We start from the raw sequence: 17381 nt of genomic DNA on the forward strand, positions 1-17381 counted from the left end.
GTGTCTTCTTTCTTAAATTTTGTGAATGATTCATATAGCATATGGGTTAATTGTTTTGTAAATATTTGATACATTCATTTATAAATCCATCTGGACCAGGTGTTTTCTTTCCCTTCTGGAGTTCACTTATTGCTGGCTCAATTTCTTTTTCTGACATTGTTTAGATTTTTTCTCACCTGTTTTTTAAATCCAGATATTTTATGATCCCATAAATATTTATCTATTTCTTTTAGATTTTCAGTTTTGCTGGCAAATAATTGGGCATAATTATGATCATTTTTTAAAGTTCATTTCTATTGATGGAAAATTTCTACTTTAAAAAATTGCTAATTATTTTTTGAATCAAGTTAAGAGATGGTTTACCTTTTTGAGTAGACTTAAAAAAACTTTTAGTTTTATTTATCATCTCTGTTCTTTTTGTTTTAAAATTTATTTATCTCTTTGATTACTAAATTTTTTATTTTTGTGTTTGTGGAAATATGTTACTCTTCTATTTATCTGGTTGCATGTTCTGTTCACAAGGAACAGAACTGTTGCTATAGAGTATATGTTCTCTCCCTTCCTCTACCCTCCTCCCTCTCCCATGTTATTACCATTAATTAGCTACATCCTAGAAATTTTTGACATTTTATCTTGTTAGATTATTTCTTAATATAATTATCTATTATTTCTTTGATATTTTCTTTGAGCCATCAATTCCAAGTCCTTTGTTCTTATTTCTATAATGGATTATGGAAGAGAGTTTGAGCAAGATAATCAATTTGATGACCTCTTTCATCAATTAAATGAGCTCCTAGAACACAAGTCTTTATTTGGAGGCATTTTATGAACCCTCCATGGAGAGGGTGTACATGTCCACTGGTGCCTTATTGAGAGCATGGCAGACATATTGTGAATGATTACCATTAACTAGGGCAGTCATGGCGAACCTTTTAGAGATTGAGTGCCCAAACTGCAACCCTCACATGGCATGTGAGCCCCTTTGCCTTATCCTAGACAGGGGAGGAAGGAAGTGCTCCATAATAATAGGCTGCTGGACAGAGAGGCAGGTGATGAGAGAAATGTCCTCAGGTGCATGTGGAGAGGGAGAGAAGAGGAGCCCCCTCTGGCACACTCCTGTACGCATGCCATAGGTTTGCTAACATGGAATTAGGACTACCTCCAAGATTATTTGGCTCTCTATAACTCTAGAGAAGACAGATTCTTATCAGTATCTGCACCCCTGAGCCAGCCTATAAAGAGAATTAACCATTCTTCTTTTAGTTTTCTCACTATTTTAATCTTTTTCCTTGCTATGCTAAAGCATAGAAAGAGTCAACTGGTATTTATTAGGAGAATTACATATTTCTAAGAGAACGCTGGGCAAGAATTATATCCATCACATGTATGATGATAATGGAATACTATAAGAAATGATTGATTTCTATAAGAACTGGAAAGATCTGCATGAACCGATGTGGAGTGAAATAAGTTGAACCAGGAGAACATTGTACACAGTAACTGAAACATTGTGGGAAGATAAAATGTGATTGACTTTACTGCTAAAATGCAATGATCCAGGACAATTCAGAGGGATTTATGAGAAAGAATGTTATCTTCATTTAGAGAAAGAACTGTGGGAGTAGAAATTCAGAAGAAAACATATGATTTATCACTTGTTTATGACTTGGGGCTTTGGTTTTAAAGATTATTACAAAAATGAATAATATGGAAATGGGTTTTGAGTGATAATATAGGTATAACACAGGAGAATTGCTTGTCAACTCTGGGGGTGGGAAGGGAAGAAGGGAGGGAGACAACATGAATCATTTAACCATGGAAAAAATTTTACAATAAAATTTAAAATAATAAATAGAATACAAAATTTAAAATAAAATAAAAAAAAATTATATCCACCACAACCTCAAATATTGGTAGTCACTCTGGAGATAACATACTTTGGGGGCCTAGTATAAATGAATCTTCTTGATTTCAGGCCCAGCACTCTATTCACTGCCTTATCTAACTGCCCAACTCTTTAAGATAGATATTATTATTATTCCAATTTTATAAATGAGGAAACTGGGTTGTAAGAAGACTGATTTATTCAAGTTCACACAGCTAATAAGAATTTGAAGTTAAGATATAAATCTGTCTTCTTCTCTCCAAGTATAGTCCTTTATCTACTTCAACATACTGCTTCTGGGATTCTTGGTTGTTTCTATTGTATATAGTTAGTTTTAAATTTTCTTTGATTCAGCAATCACCATAGCCAGCCAGGAGCCAGAATCTGTGTTGAAGGCCAGGGAGGATGTAAGAGTGTTATCTGAGAAAATATGGGACCAATCAGATAATCTGTTTTCCCCCTCCTTTTTCTTTTAATTTTCTTCAGGGATTATGATTATTCCTTCTACAACTCCTTCTACAACTCGAGTTAGGAGTGCAGAGACCCTGTGATCTGGAAAATCCATGTAAAATGTTTTGGCCCTCTCTACTGGAAGAAGTCTGATTCTTTTGTTTCTTTTTCTTTTATGAGGGTTTTTACAGTACCTTATTGTAAATTTTGGGTTAAGTGTACATTTCTGAGTTTCCAAACTTTTTTTCTGTGTCATCTGCTGGCCTTTATATGTCTTCTGCAGCTTCTGTAAAACTCTGAAAATATTCCCATTAGTTTTTCATGTTGATCTGTAATATACTGACTGCTCTGGGAAAAGTTGCAACATGGAAGGGATACACTATACTTTGTTGGAATTTTTTTTCTTTTCTTTCTTTTTTTTTAACTCTTACCTTCTGTCTTAGTATTAGTTCTAAGATGAAAAAGCAGTGAGGTTTGCAGTCAAGATTAAGTGACCTACCCAAGATGACACAACTAACTGGGAAGTGTGTGAAGGCAGATTTTAAGCCAAGTCTTCCTAACTCCAGGCCTGGTGTTCTATCCACTGTGCTATCTAGCTTCTCCCTATTATTTTCTTTTGATTATATTTCTTACTTTTTTTTGTGTGTGTAAGGGCCTGGTTTGACTACAGCTTTACCATCTTCTGGGCAAATATTTACAAAAAATTCCATATATTATATTTTGTATAATTGCTATTTGTCTATGTGATATCCTTATTTTAGACATTAAACCCCCCGAGGGGAATAATAGTATGGAAGAAAGAATACTGTATTTCCAGCCTGGGAACCTAGCTGAGAATTCCAGCTTTAATGTTTCCTATCTGTGTGACCCTAGGGGAAGTGATTTCACCTTTAGCAATCTCAGTTTCCTCATCTGTTAAAAAGTGAAAATAGCACTTAGATTACTTCCCAGGTTTTTTGGAAAAGAAAGCATTTGTAAACTTTAAGGTGCTAAATTTAGAATTTTCTTTGGCAAAGCACTCAGCATTATTGGGGGTGTTCAGTCAGGAAATTATCATTGAAATAATTTTCTGAGTTTATCTAATTTTAGGTGAAAATTGCATTTATAGCACGTCTTGGACTCAAGGAATAGTTTTGAGCTTAATGGAGGATGTTCTTGAAGGCCAAGTAACAGTCAAAGTCTTGTTTTTCTCAGCAATTCATTGCCTTGTAGCTCTTGGCCTAGATTATCTCTCTGATTTTCAACCAACGCTAAACAAGGTTCAGGAGTTATTGAATGGGACAATATCCTGCACATTGGATCCTTGCCCCTCACTGTTGCTGAGAGCTGTTGGCGCAGTTCATTGTAGCCTGTGACAGTTCCGCCCTCCTTTGACAGTAGTAGATGCCAACTGCTTTGAAAAGAATGGGGTGCTCAGGGCCACTTCTTAGATGAGTCGACCTTGGTTGCCTTAGAGATCACTTAGCTTTGCATGCATCCTCATAGCAACTGAGAACAGACAAAATACTGCTCACAGCTCTGAGATTTAAGATTCATGGAGCTGGTGGCTGAGCTTTTTTTGAAGGGGGCTTTGCCTTTAGATTGCTCCTTCCTTCTTAGTCCAGCTCAGATGGACATAAGGAAATTGACTGGCTTTTCATGTACTGAATATAATTTGACAAGAGGATCTCTAAGGCTAGTTTTTTACTTTTCAATTTTGGAAGCAGGTATTTTAACTAAAATCTTAACCAACAACAAACATTTTGCGAGGTGCCTTCTCTAGTCAATGTACTAGGAACATAGAAATTAGAAATGAACCTGTCCCTGCTTTTGAGCAGCTAACATTCTACCAAGGAGGATATTATATTTGCACACTAATAAACATAATAGGAAGGAGAGTATGAGAGATCCAGATAAAGTGTCCTTGGAAATTTTAAGAAGAAAGAGAAAGCATTTTTTAAATGTTCACTTAGGTGGGGTACACTGTATGCTATATTTGTTCAGCTGGTTTAGTTGTGTCTGACTCTGCATGACCCCATTTGGAGTTTTCTTGGAACATACACATTTTCTTGAAGATACTTATCCAGCTCATTTTATGGATAAGAAACTGTGGCAAACAGGGTTATATCACTTTCCTAGGCTTCCACAGTTCCTAAGTGTCTGAGGGCAGACTTGAACGCCCAAAGAGGAAACATACTGTCTTTGGGCCAGGCATTCTATCCACTTTACCACCTAGCTGCCCAGTATATTATACAGTATACTAAATATAGTGTACTGCTTTCGTAGCTTTCTGATATCAGAAAAAGTTGGCACTTTCTGTTAAAATTTTTTTTAACCCTTTCTGTCTTGTAAGGGGTTGGCAGTTGTGATTAAGTGACTTGTACAGGGTCACATAGCTGTATATTAGTGTTCGAGTCCTCCCAAAAAGCATTTAATAGAAGCCTGAAAAGCAAAATTGGGGAAGTGTGACAAGTACACTTATTTAGCAATGTAAAGGCACTCCCAAAGATGATGTTCTCATGGACATTGCTTAGCTAGGAATAATGTATAGCAGGATGTCAGTTTGCTTATCACTGGAGACATGGTCTGCCTGGGATAAAGACTGAATTCTTTGGTTTTTATACTTTTGAACAAAAAGATCTTTTCTTGGACCTTGATTGATCATTTGAAAAACAATACTTTTCCTACTTGTTGACATAGTTCTTGCTATGTTTTGGAAGATCCTTATTAAGGCAATGCTAACCATCTAGCTCAGTGAATTCCTGGTCCTAAATCACTGCCAATTAAAGATGAAAATGCCTGTATCAGATTCTCCCATTGGCCATATTCGTATTGGAATGCTCCAAGCACAGCATAATTATAGTACCCTTAAACTGATTTAATTTCTGTAACCAATACAAGCAGTTGACTATCACTTAGAGGAGCATAGAGGGTTAGTGCAAAAAAGGAATGGTTATGATTGAGAGGAGGTAAAGTAGCATTATTTACAAATAAAGATAGTATTGTATAATAATTAAGAAACATAATGGTAGAGTAGTAGAGTAGAATGGCAAGTTCAAGTTTTAGTTTCAATTTCATCATTTTTAAAAAATAAACCCTTACTTTCTCCCTTAGAATCAATACTATATATTGGTTCCAAGGCAGAAGAGTAATAAGGGCTAGACAATGGGGGTTAAGTGATTTGCCTAGGGTCACACAGCTAGGAAGGATGTGAGGACAGATCTAAACCTATGACCTTTCCTCTGTAGGCCTGCACTTCCATCATTAAAAACAAACAAACAAACAAACAAACAAACAAACCTCCTACCTTCTTTTGCCTTGGTTCTAAGGCAGAAGAGTGATAACAACTTCAGTGTAAGGCTCATTTGTAAAGCTATGGGGTTGGGCTACATGATCCCCAAGATCTCTTATAATTTTATGATTTTAGAATACTTTGAAAGCAATAGAGCAACATACTAAAGTATTGCTATTATTAGGAAATTATTATAATTAGTGATAATCATTGGTAACCAGTGAAGTTACAAACAGATAATACTCATCAAAGCATTTGCTGTTATCATGGTATAATTCAGATGGTGAGGCACTCCAGATGCTCCTGTTGCACATGACATTGTGCTGATTTCCAGAAGCCTCAGAATACTGTAGAGCAGGAGTTCTAAACATTTTTTATGTCATGGGCCACTTTGGTAGTTTGGTGAAACTTAAGGCCCTCTTCTTAAAATAAGGTTTTTAAATAGTTGAAGGAGATGCTAAATATCAATTAGAGATCTGTGGAAAGAAAATGATATTTTCCCTATTCCAATTCTAACCCTGATATCTATTCATGGACTCCAGGTAAAGAATCCCTGGTATAGAAGCTCCCAAGTGAGGCTCATAGCCAGAAGAATTCAGTCTAACTATCCACACAGGAAAAAAACAAAGAGATGAAGAATGCCTATCATCTAGGCTACTAGAGGCAATTGGATAGGTAGCCTATAAAACTGGTCTTTCAGTACATATATCTTGCCTACTCTATCTCTTCCTACTTCCACTTCCAAGCACATGCTTCTCTCAAGATGTAGTGTAAGTGTAATTACATGGGCCATTTGGCTCTCCTAGCCACGTGCTTTCTTATTTTGTATTTTCTTTATTTCTTAATCTTTTAACAAACCTCTAAAAATTATAATACCTTTAGCAGAGAAACTAAAAATTTTAATCTTTACATTCTTAAGCTAGATCTAGATTTGAATAGGCACAAGAAAATGGTTTGTCTTGCATTTGGGTAATTAACATTTTCTCTTATTCCAAAATTTTCTTTTTAAAACAGAAAGCTGCATGTGTTTTTTATAGTCCCACCTACAGTCTTCCAGAGACTAATGAGATAGTTCCTTGGGAGGAGGGAGTTTACAATTGGAACAATGTAGGGTTTGGGCAACAGAATATGAGATCTTTCCATTGCATAAAATTTGAGGTACTGAGTGATCAGAGGTGAAGAGAGATTAGAGAATGCTAAAGTGAATCCAGTCTTCTCTATCAGGCAAATAGGTCACTATCAGACTGGAGTAGGAATAGGAATAGATGGGCATTTGAAGACATTTTTCTATGTTTTGTTACCCTCCGGCTTCTTTTAAGACATTTTTTTCTTTTTTTAGAGTTTTCTATTTCCTTTCACTGTGTAATATTCCTTCCCCACTTAATCTTGATTCATTCATATATAGAATTGGTTTATACTATTGTTTTGCTGAATATGACAGTAAATGTAATCCTACTATGAAAATGTAATTGGGAGGCAGCTCTGAAGTGATTTTTATTTCACATAATACATCAACTAGTATCCTGCTTCTGGCTTGATTGTCAAGGATACCACCTAAGGGTATATTTTTGAATCACTTTATTCTGTATATTTCCTAGCTAAACTTCAAAGCTCAGAATTGAATGGAACCTGGGGCTTTCTTTTTTGTCTTCACCTCAAACAAGTTTGTCTTTCATTTCTATTTGTTGTAATCACCAGGTACAGTTCAATGTAAGAGAAGGAGGTTTGGTCGATCCCAGAGGCAAAACATTTTACTTCATCCATCTGTGTGTGTGTGTGTGTGTGTGTATACATATACAAATATACAGAATGACAGTCAGAGACGAGGTTGGGGGAAGAAAGAGAATGGAGTGAGGGGGTGAGAGGAGGGAACTGAAGAATAAAGTCCTGCCCCAGATGGTTCAGAAGGCTTTTGACTGCCCCTTTCTAGTTGGGAGGGATAGGAGTGAGGACACAGATAGTCAGGCACTAGAGTGACACCTAGGGGCTAAACATATATATACATGGTGTATCTATATGCAACATATTTAGTATAAGTATGTATACATACATATGCAACACAATGCATATACATATGTACTTATATATGTGTGTATATATATATATATATTTGACTCATGGGATATTATGATTTATTTCCAAGGACTTAAATTTGTGGATCACCCAAAGAGCATCAGAGAGATATATGTAGAGAGAATAAATAGGTTACACTGTATAACCACTAAAAGATTGTGTGCAAAAAGTATCATAGAATACACATTCAAATAGAGATAAGATTGGTAAAGGAGGTCAGCAGTTAACAGTAAGAGTGATGTATCTGAGCTATGTCACGACCAAGAGATCAATCCCTAGAATGTTATGTGGACCCCTATATAAGATTTATAGAACTTGGACAAAAATTGCATAAAATGGATAGGCATGGATGAGCTGATGGATGCCTTGGATAATAGGCTATTTTGGAGAGGGTACACAAATGGATGTGATTACAGATCCCTTCATTATTATTATTATTATTATATTAATTGAGCACTCATTCTCTGCAGAACACTCATGTGGTGCTAGATGACTCTTATAGGGATCTTTACATACTCCATGGTACTTGGAACAAATATAAAGTGGGCAAGGCTGATCTTGGCAGCCCTCTAGTCTTTCCTGACAGACTAAGCTCCCTCACACATTACATAGATATACAAAGGAACTGTACTATTAGGGCAAGCTTTCAGTGTGAGAATTTTCCAAAGGATATAGCAGTTAAGTGACTTGGTAAAGCAAGCACCCAACTATTGTACCAGGTGGAATTTGATCTCTCTGACCTTAAGCTCTGCATTTCATGCATCTTTTTACTAGGTAACTTCATTCTTTAATTTGCATTCACTATCAAAACTGTTGGGAATCTTAGAGATCATCCCCTCTAAGCCCCTTCTTTTACAGTGAGGAAACCCAAGCACATTGAATTGGTGACTTAAAAGTCACTTAGTAACTGGCAGGATATATGTCGGCTCACCTATGTCTCCTGCTTCTAGTTTTATTTTTGCTGCACTACTTTTCCTTTAGAAAAACTTTAAAAATACTATATATATATATATATATATTTTTTTTTTTTTTGGAGTTGGGGTTAGGTCCTATAATAAATGTAGAGAATTTCCAATGTAGAAATTCCTTGCTCAGATGCAGATCGGCAATTCGAGTAATTTTAATCTTAGATTTTTTTATTCACTGAGAAATGAAGTGCCCTGCCTGTGGTCGACATATTTTTGTTAAGTGCTTACTGTGTGCCAAGCAGTGGGGTAAGCTTTGGAGATCCAAGAGGCAGTAACAGGGGTCTTTCTCTCTGGGTCCTGAGATTCTAATGGGAGGGACTACATGCAAACACCTATGTCCATTCAAGATATATACACTATCGATGGGAGGTTATAAAACTAGCATGCTTTCCAGGCAGGGTTCAAAACTAGGCATCTTTCATTTCATTTCTTCTTACATCATACTGCTTTTCAAAAAAGAGGTTTTAAACGTAGGAATACATAGGAGACTGTTAGCCAGCATATTTTAGGGGCAAGTGGCAGTGTTTTTTGATGTCTGATACGCTGACCTTGAAACAAAAGCTCTCTTCATCAATTCAAGCTCTCGTCCTTCCTATTCAATAAATCAGCGAGAGAAATAAGGGCAAAGCATCCTACTGACCTCAATAAAGATGGCCATCGCGGCTTCATGCAGAGCCCCACCCCCAGGCAGCTAGGGGTGGTGCGAGGAGGAGCGAGGCATCACGTGGTGCCGGCGCGAGCTGGGTGCATCCGGGCTCCGGTGCGGCGTCGCCTGTGGCAGCGCTAGGTGGCTGGGGGAGCTCGGCCCTGGGGGGAAGGGAGAGAAGGGGGCGGGCAGAAGAGAATAGCTAGCCGAGGCCGGCGGCCGGCGGGGAGGCTGTCGGCCGAGGGGAAGCTTTACTTGCCACCGGAGCCCTCCGGGAATCCCGGCGGAGGCAGGACCGGCGCGTGGGGTCAGCTCCCCGGCTGAGGGGTGAGGTGCTTGTGGTGACAGCGCTTGCCGAGCATGGCGAGCTACCTGCCTCCCTGCGTGGTGGACTGTGGCACCGGGTAAGAGCCGCTTGTCCTTGTCCATCCTCGCCCCCGCCTCTAACCCCGCCTTCCATGTCCCACCGCCGAGATGTACTCTCATCACCAGGTGCCTCCCTTCCCTTGCCCTTCGCCCCAGCTCCGCAGCCTGAGGCGTCAGGTGAGTGGGAAGGACCCTCCATCCCATCCCTTTCTTCATTCCACCCACACCTCCATCCTCATCTCCACTCCATTTCCATCTCTTTCCATTCCTATTCTCATCTCCCTTGTCCCCTTCTCCTTCCCATCCCAATTTTCTTTCCCAACTCCTTCCTGACCCCATTCTCACCTCTCTCCCATTCTTCACCCTCATTCCCCATCCCCTAGCCCCTGTACTTTATCCCCCAACTCCATCCCCACCTCCTTCCCATCCCATTCCTCTCCGACCTCTCTTCTATCCCCATCCTCACCTCTCTGTGTTACTCATCATCACCTCTGCCACCCCTACTCTCACCTCTATCTTCCAACTCCTGTCCTTTATCTCACAACTCCATTCCCAGGTCCATGTCCATTCATATCCCCATCCCCCAGTCCTATACCTTCCAGATACCAGAACACATGAGGAAGGCTAAAAATCTTTTCACTCAGGAACTTAATTATTTTCCCCGTATACCTCTCAAAATTCAATACTTTCACATGCCATTTAAGGCTTTCTTCTTGTTTCTGCTTCTTCTTTCTTACCAAAGGCATCTTGGATTGTATGATGATCTAACCTATTCTAACTAGAGGACTTTAAATAGATTTAGTGCAGAAAGGGTTTTTGGAGGTCATCTAATATAATCATTTTTGCAGTTGAAGACATGGAAGGTGAAGTGACTTAGTTAAGGTCACACAGGTAATTGTGGCAGAGTTGGGATTTGAATGTAGATCCTGACTCCAAATTTAGCATTCTTTCCACTGTTATAATTTTTCTTCATGATTCCTGTCCATTAGTCTTTTAGTGACATTAACATTTCAACCCATTTCCAACTCTTTTTCCTCCACCAATACCTCATCATGTTGGTACCATATTAAAACAGTATACTCAAACCTATTTTGGTCTAGTACTAAAATCACATACTTTAAAGGTTAGTTATTACAGAGTTCCTGTCTTAGGTTTATTTAAAACACTTTTTGGGGCCTTAAAATATATTGAGTAAAAATGATATACCTCATTTTTGGGAAAGGCTTAATTTGTGAAAGCTCTTTTCTTGATTACAGTTTTTTACTTCCAGTGTGATTACTTCTCCTAAAATAGTACTGGTAAGAAGATTCTATTCACAGGAATTCAACTCATTTGAATTCTAAGGAATTCATCTACTTTTAGTTGCCTAAGATAGTCTGATTTAGACAGGTGATTATGGTGATGAGGTATTAAAAGTAAATTCTCATCCTCTTGATTTATTTCACTCTCCACACACTATACCTTCATATATATATATATATATATATTCAAATATATACACAGTATTTGAAAATTCTAGTTTAAATTCTTGCATTTGAATGGGGCGGGTAACAAAATAGTCTGGTGTTAAACTTAAAGGACTTTGAGGAAGTTTTTAATCATTTTTGTCACAAAATATCCTTTTAATATATTTATTACAGCCTTGATTCTATTTGATTTTGGTTCCTTTTCAATTTTGTGGGACTATTTTTTTATAAAATTTTCAACAGTTTGATCATTTGTTTAGATTATGAAACTAGTTTGTGCCTTTTTTCTGTTCCAACAATTTATGTATTTTTTACATTCATGTATTTTTTTATTCCAACAGTTATTCCTGAAATCTAATGTATTGGGAGTTTTGTAGGTTTTTATTTAGAAGTTAATTTAGTATGCAAACCACAAGCATGGGTCAATACTGTTAAAACTCCTGGGAAGAAATTGTTGGCTTCCTCTTTCTTTTACTTATCCTTGGAGTGTTGTTTTCCTCAATGGAGATCAGAATGAAAGCTTAAAGAATGTTAAAAAGGGTCTCTAAAATAAAAATTTAGCATCTGTTTTTGAGAACTTTGCTTTTATTTTTGAATTTATTGTATTGATTTAATCATAAACCATTTATGGAAGATAGCAATAAAATCTTTTAGACTTTTCATGTCTTAATTTTACATTAACTTGAATCTGCTTCTAATTTTTTTGGTAAAGGTAAAATACATGGTCAGAATGATTTGTTGGGGGGTGGGGGGAAGGAGAAATGCTTGTTGCCATCAGAGAAATAATTTGTATTTAATTGCTTCATATTCTGAAACTGTGCTGTTCACTTCTGGCTGTTTTGGAGAAAAAGAATTAAGATGTGATCTGTACTATTTTAAGGAATAAATAAAGCTATTTCTGGTGTAGTTATTATTCCAGTGCCCAGAAGTAATAATGTTGTCAGAGTTTTCCCCAGAAGGTTTGAAATAGATACACTGTTCTTGTAACCAGTGTGGGGTTTTATGAATTCCCATCCTGCATTATATTTCCCAAGTGACTGAAACTTTATTAACTTTCCTAGGATTAATGAGTTTTATTTGAACCTTGTATTTGTTTCACTTTATTTGGCATCAGAACTTGACTGTTTTCTACACTTTGAGTTCAAGAATAAGATACTGTTCTAAAGTACTATACTAGTTATATTAATACTTCTACTTTACATAGGTTGATTATAGTACAACTAGCTGAATGAGAGCAATGACATCAAAGAACTTTGGGTATATGTATTAGAGAGAGTTCAAATAATTTCTCAGCTTTCTTTTCAGCCTACCATTAACATAAAAAACCTATAAAAGAATATGATGTTAATATTTTCATATAATATACAAATTCTTCAACAGTAAAAGGAACTTGAGACTTACCTTGAAAGACCAATCTATGTTAGTTGATGGAATGTATTTTATTTTTAAAATTAATTTAAATTTTATTTATATCTTGAATTAAACATTTTATTTTAATAACAAATTTTCACCTAAAATTTCCAATGTCATATGATTCATATTGTCTCAATCCCTTCTTCCTTCCTCCCTCCTGGAGCTGACAAGCAGTTCAATCTGGGTTATACATGTATTATCATGCAAAACATATTATTAATTTTTGTAAACAAATAATCTTATAGGATCAACCCTCCCCAACATATAGCCACAAAAACAAACAATAAATCCTATGTTTTCACCTGCATTTCTATTCCAACAATTCTTTCTCTGGAGGTAGTCCCTCAGAATTGTCCTGGATCACTGTATTGCTCTTAGTAGCAAAGTCTATCACATTTGATCATTCCACAATATTGCCTTTTCTGTGTATAATGATCTTCAGATTGTGCTTATTTTACTCTGTATCAGTTCATGTACGTCTTTCCTGCTTTTTCTGAAATCATCCTGTTCATCATTTTTTAAATAGCATAATAGTATTCCATCACTATCATCATACTAAAGTTTGTTTAGCCATTCCCCAACTGAGGGACATCCCTTTAGTTTCCAATTCTTTGCCAACACAAAAAGAGTAGATGCAATAATGCATTTTAAAAAAAATATGTAAAGCAAAGAAAATAGAGATAAGATGACATTTTATTTCAAAGTAAAATTATAAGTTTTTGTATCATTTGTCTTTTAATGCTTCTAGTGCTAAGGACTACATCAGATTGACTAGTTGTTCTTTGTTTCATTTCCCCAAATTATTGAATGATTATTTTGAAAATCTATTGATACAAACAAGGAAAGCTTTTTTTTTATTGGCCTTGATTGGTACATGTCATTAAAATTATATTAAAGAAGTTACATTACATTTCTGAACAGTAATTATTTGAGTTAAATTCTATTTACTTTTTGCTTAAAGCACATATTGGTGGGAGGCATTCAAGTTCTATATAAATATATTGAGTTGACAGCAGTCAGAGTGATTCTTCTGACATTGAAGATTTAAAGAATCAACATGTTACTATTAAAGAGGAATTATAGAAAAAGGCTGTTAAATTACTGGAGGGAATGGATTAGAAGACTTAACACTTTTCAAATTATTACCAGACTATTTGGATAGAGTACAAATAGTTTTATGTACATTTATTGTTTCCTTATCTGCTGCTATTTTTGTCTTCTCAGTCCTGGAAGTGATTTAGAGATCAGAAGGCATGGAAAGTAGCAATTCTAAATGGTAGCTTTTTGGCAACGTATAGGCATACAAATATCAATCTTTAGTTCATTTTTCATGTAATCTACATTTTGTACAAGAAGCCATGGATTTTTTGTCCCCCTACTGTTTTCCTGTGATTTTGCTAGTTCTGAACTTATGGGTGTTTTTTGTATTTTCTTCCTATATAAACTACTTTACAATTTATGGTATAGTTTCTTAATTGGTTTTTGTGTAATGAATCCCTTTGGCTGTCTGGTGAGGTTGATAGACCTTGTCTCAGAATAATGTTTTAAAATACATAAAAGAAAATATATAAAATTACAAATGAAATAAAAATTTTTATAAAAAAACAGTGATCAAAAATTTTTTTTTAAAGTTCATAGATCCCAGGTTTAGAACCCCTGATTTATATGGTATTTAGACTGTTAGATACAGTTTTCTGTCTCCTCTCTTTTTTCCTCATTTAGGTTAAACTTCTTTTGATTAGATTTATAAGACACCAAGTCAATGAAGTCTTACTTGTCTGCTATCCCTGGATAAAATTTAGTCATTCTTGTATTTTAAGTCATGGTCCATAAAATCATATCCCATTCTCATACCCCATCATCCTAATTGGGTGCTAACTTCGGGATTTTCCTTCCTTTTCTGAAGCAATGATGAAAATCCTCTGTGGTGTCTGCTTCTTTCTTACCGAACGCTATATTTTTAATATATTCTTTCTGTCAAAATCAATTGTGCCATGTCAATTATTAGAAATATATAGTAGTAATTTGCTTTGACATGTCTTGGGAAGTTTCCTATTATGTATGGATGTATTTCTCAAAGAAGGTAGCTGACTTCCCTTTTCTTATCTATCACATAGCTACCTTAATCCCTCTAAGTTGGGAGTCACCAATCACTACTACTCATCTCCTCTTCACCTGACCCTTATTGTATAATCTTTTATTGGTCAGTATCTATGAATCCATATCTTCATTCCTTGGAGTGCAAATAACTACTTTCTCTTCACTAGAATCAGCTCTAGAGCTCTTTGAGAACAACCTTGTGTCTGTTTCTTAGCTTCAGTTATCTTGGGTCATTTTCTTCTTTTTCCTCCTCTATGTGCCCCCATTTCACCCTCAATCAATCCTTCAGATGCCAGGTAGAATTTTTCCTACCTCTTTAGAGCATTTCTTTTGGTTTTGTTTTCACATCAAAGCCTCTGTGTGTTATTTAAAGAAAACTTCATTCTTTCTGACAACCTGGACAACAGAAAGGTGTTCTGCTACAGCTATTGACCCATATGCCTTGCCTTGCCTTGTGAAGATCTTCAGATGAAAATGGTTTTTGCTTGAGGATATTCTTGAAATGTTTTAGAAGGTGTTTTCTGCAGCAGACTGTATCTCTACAATCACACAACTCAGAAGTGTAGAAAATGAGAACTTGCTTTTTCTGTTTTAAGTTGCTTTAAAATTTTTTTTAGGTAAAACAAAGTAGAACTGTAAAAGCTTGTGTCATGCAAGTTATCCTTCTGTGCTATAGAGATAATATTATCTTTCTTTATTGAGCTTCTGAATAGTAGTATCAAGTGAGGCATACAGGATACATTACACTTAAGCTATTCATTGGTGTTAAGGAAGATGTCCTGTTTAGAGTTTAAATAGAGAATTCCTTATCATTGGGGAAATTTTCCAAATATTCCTATTCACAGATGACTTCAAACTATTTTAAGCCCTGTAAAGGCTACAAAGTTCCTCTTCAATAATAACCATAATTATTCAGAAGAAATTAATTTAAGATTTCAAGTTATAGAAAAAGTGAATAAAAACAATTTTCCACATCAATGAGACATGGCTTTAAGGTAATGATTGTAGGATTAAGAACTGGTAGAAACTTTAGAAATTACCCTCTTATTTTATATATGAGAAAGCTGAGTCCCTGAGATGCTAAATGATTTGCCTGAGTTCTCCCGTTTTTCTTTAGTAGTAAGAGAGTTTAGGATTTAAACTGACTTTTCTGTCTCCAAATCCATTATTCTTCCTATTGCTACTTGCTGCTTCCATATATCTTGATCAGGTGCTGTAGATAAGAGTCAATTGGGTCTAGAGGTGGGTAAAGCTTGGGAACGTACATTGTGCTTTCTAGTAGAAGTAGAATTCAAGAAACAAACGATTAGTGTAATAGAATATATAAGCATTAGTGTAGTGCTATGCATAGAAGCCTGGTAATATAATCATTAATAAAAAAAAAACTTTTGGGAAGAATAGATAGTTGAAGAAAGAAAAAATGGATTGAGTCACATCTTTTACCTTTTGCCACACAATTATATTTCACAGAATATTTTAAATAATGCCTGCAATTGTAGATGAGTCATAAATAACTATATAGTCTAAATATTTTAATCATAAAAATAGAAGAAAATAAATATATTTTTCCTTAACTATTAAAAAGCTAGTCATTTTTAGCAGTAAAAAATAGACATTATTAGGGACAATATTTAATTTTGATTTTATAACAATGAAAGGATTTTGTATAATAAAAATCAGTATATTTAAAATTGAAAGAAGATAATAATTGGGAAAATGTATGTGGAGTAGATATATCAGATAAAGTCAGATAGCTAGAATCCTTAAAGAACGAATGCATATTTCATAGGCTTATACATTGAGACCCAGAACGGATTGTAGAGGTCATCAAGTCCAAATCCTTCTTTTTACAGATGAAGAAACTGAGGACTAGAGAAGTTAAGTAACTTATTCAAGTTTATACAGACGATAAGTGGAAGAGCTAGGATATGAGTCCAAATATCATGCCCTTTTTACTATATCATGATAGTGCTTTATGAGGCTAATAATACATATTCCCTGGTGGAGCAATAATTGAAAGACACTAACAATTTATGAAGAAAGACATAAAAAATTGCTAAGAACAGTGTAAAAAGATGTTCAAACACTAAATCAAATGAATGCAATTTAAGACAAATTTAAGATGCTACCTTAGCACACAGCACACAGCAAAAATTATTAAGGAGGAATTATAAAATCCAATTTTTGTGGGGTTTTAGGGAAACAAGTAATTTAATAAATTTTTGATGTAAATATAGACTGCGACAAACATTTTGGAAAGCAATATGCAATACCACAAAGCATTTTACCTTTTGACCTGTTGATTCCATTTTGAGAACTCATAAAAAAATAAAAAAGGTTGCAGGAATTACTAATCTGCATAAAAATGTTCATAGCTTTTTAATTTATAATAGCAAAAAATTCAAAACAAGTTATGTGTCCAAAATTTGAAGAGTGGCTAAATATATAGCAAATTACATCACCACCCCTGCTTACCTATATATTACCTTCTAAGTAAAAATCCATTTGAGATGCTGTTTGAAATGATAAATTTAAAAAATCCAAAGAATTTTTTGTTGTTGAGACTATATATAAGCATGAATATTTTCGAGAGTAGTATAATTATTAGGTTAAATAGGTTAAAAATATAGCCATTCTTTTTTCTTCTGTTTTTTTGATAAAGGAAAGGAGAATATATTCTGATCTGAGCTTGATTCAAGTTAGTCACTTTGTAGTTTATAGTGTTAAGCGTAAATTTTAGGGT

The 17381-nt window shown here is 35.4% G+C and overlaps 1 protein-coding gene across 2 annotated transcripts in view; it reads left to right on the top strand.

Moving 5' to 3' along the window:
• Positions 1 to 9361: 9361 nt before the first annotated feature.
• Positions 9362 to 17381, top strand: part of ACTR3B (actin related protein 3B) — a 136059-nt gene continuing 128039 nt past the window's right edge. The window contains exon 1 of one of the 2 annotated variants that reach the window (XM_007504647.2): positions 9362 to 9697. In XM_007504647.2, coding sequence (XP_007504709.1) covers positions 9654 to 9697 — 44 coding nt within the window. In that variant the 5' untranslated portion in view covers positions 9362 to 9653. The other variant, XM_056799948.1, reaches the window with a different exon arrangement.

Source organism: Monodelphis domestica, chromosome 5 (assembly GCF_027887165.1).
Source record: "Monodelphis domestica isolate mMonDom1 chromosome 5, mMonDom1.pri, whole genome shotgun sequence".
In the NCBI taxonomy this organism is placed as follows: domain Eukaryota; kingdom Metazoa; phylum Chordata; class Mammalia; order Didelphimorphia; family Didelphidae; genus Monodelphis; species Monodelphis domestica.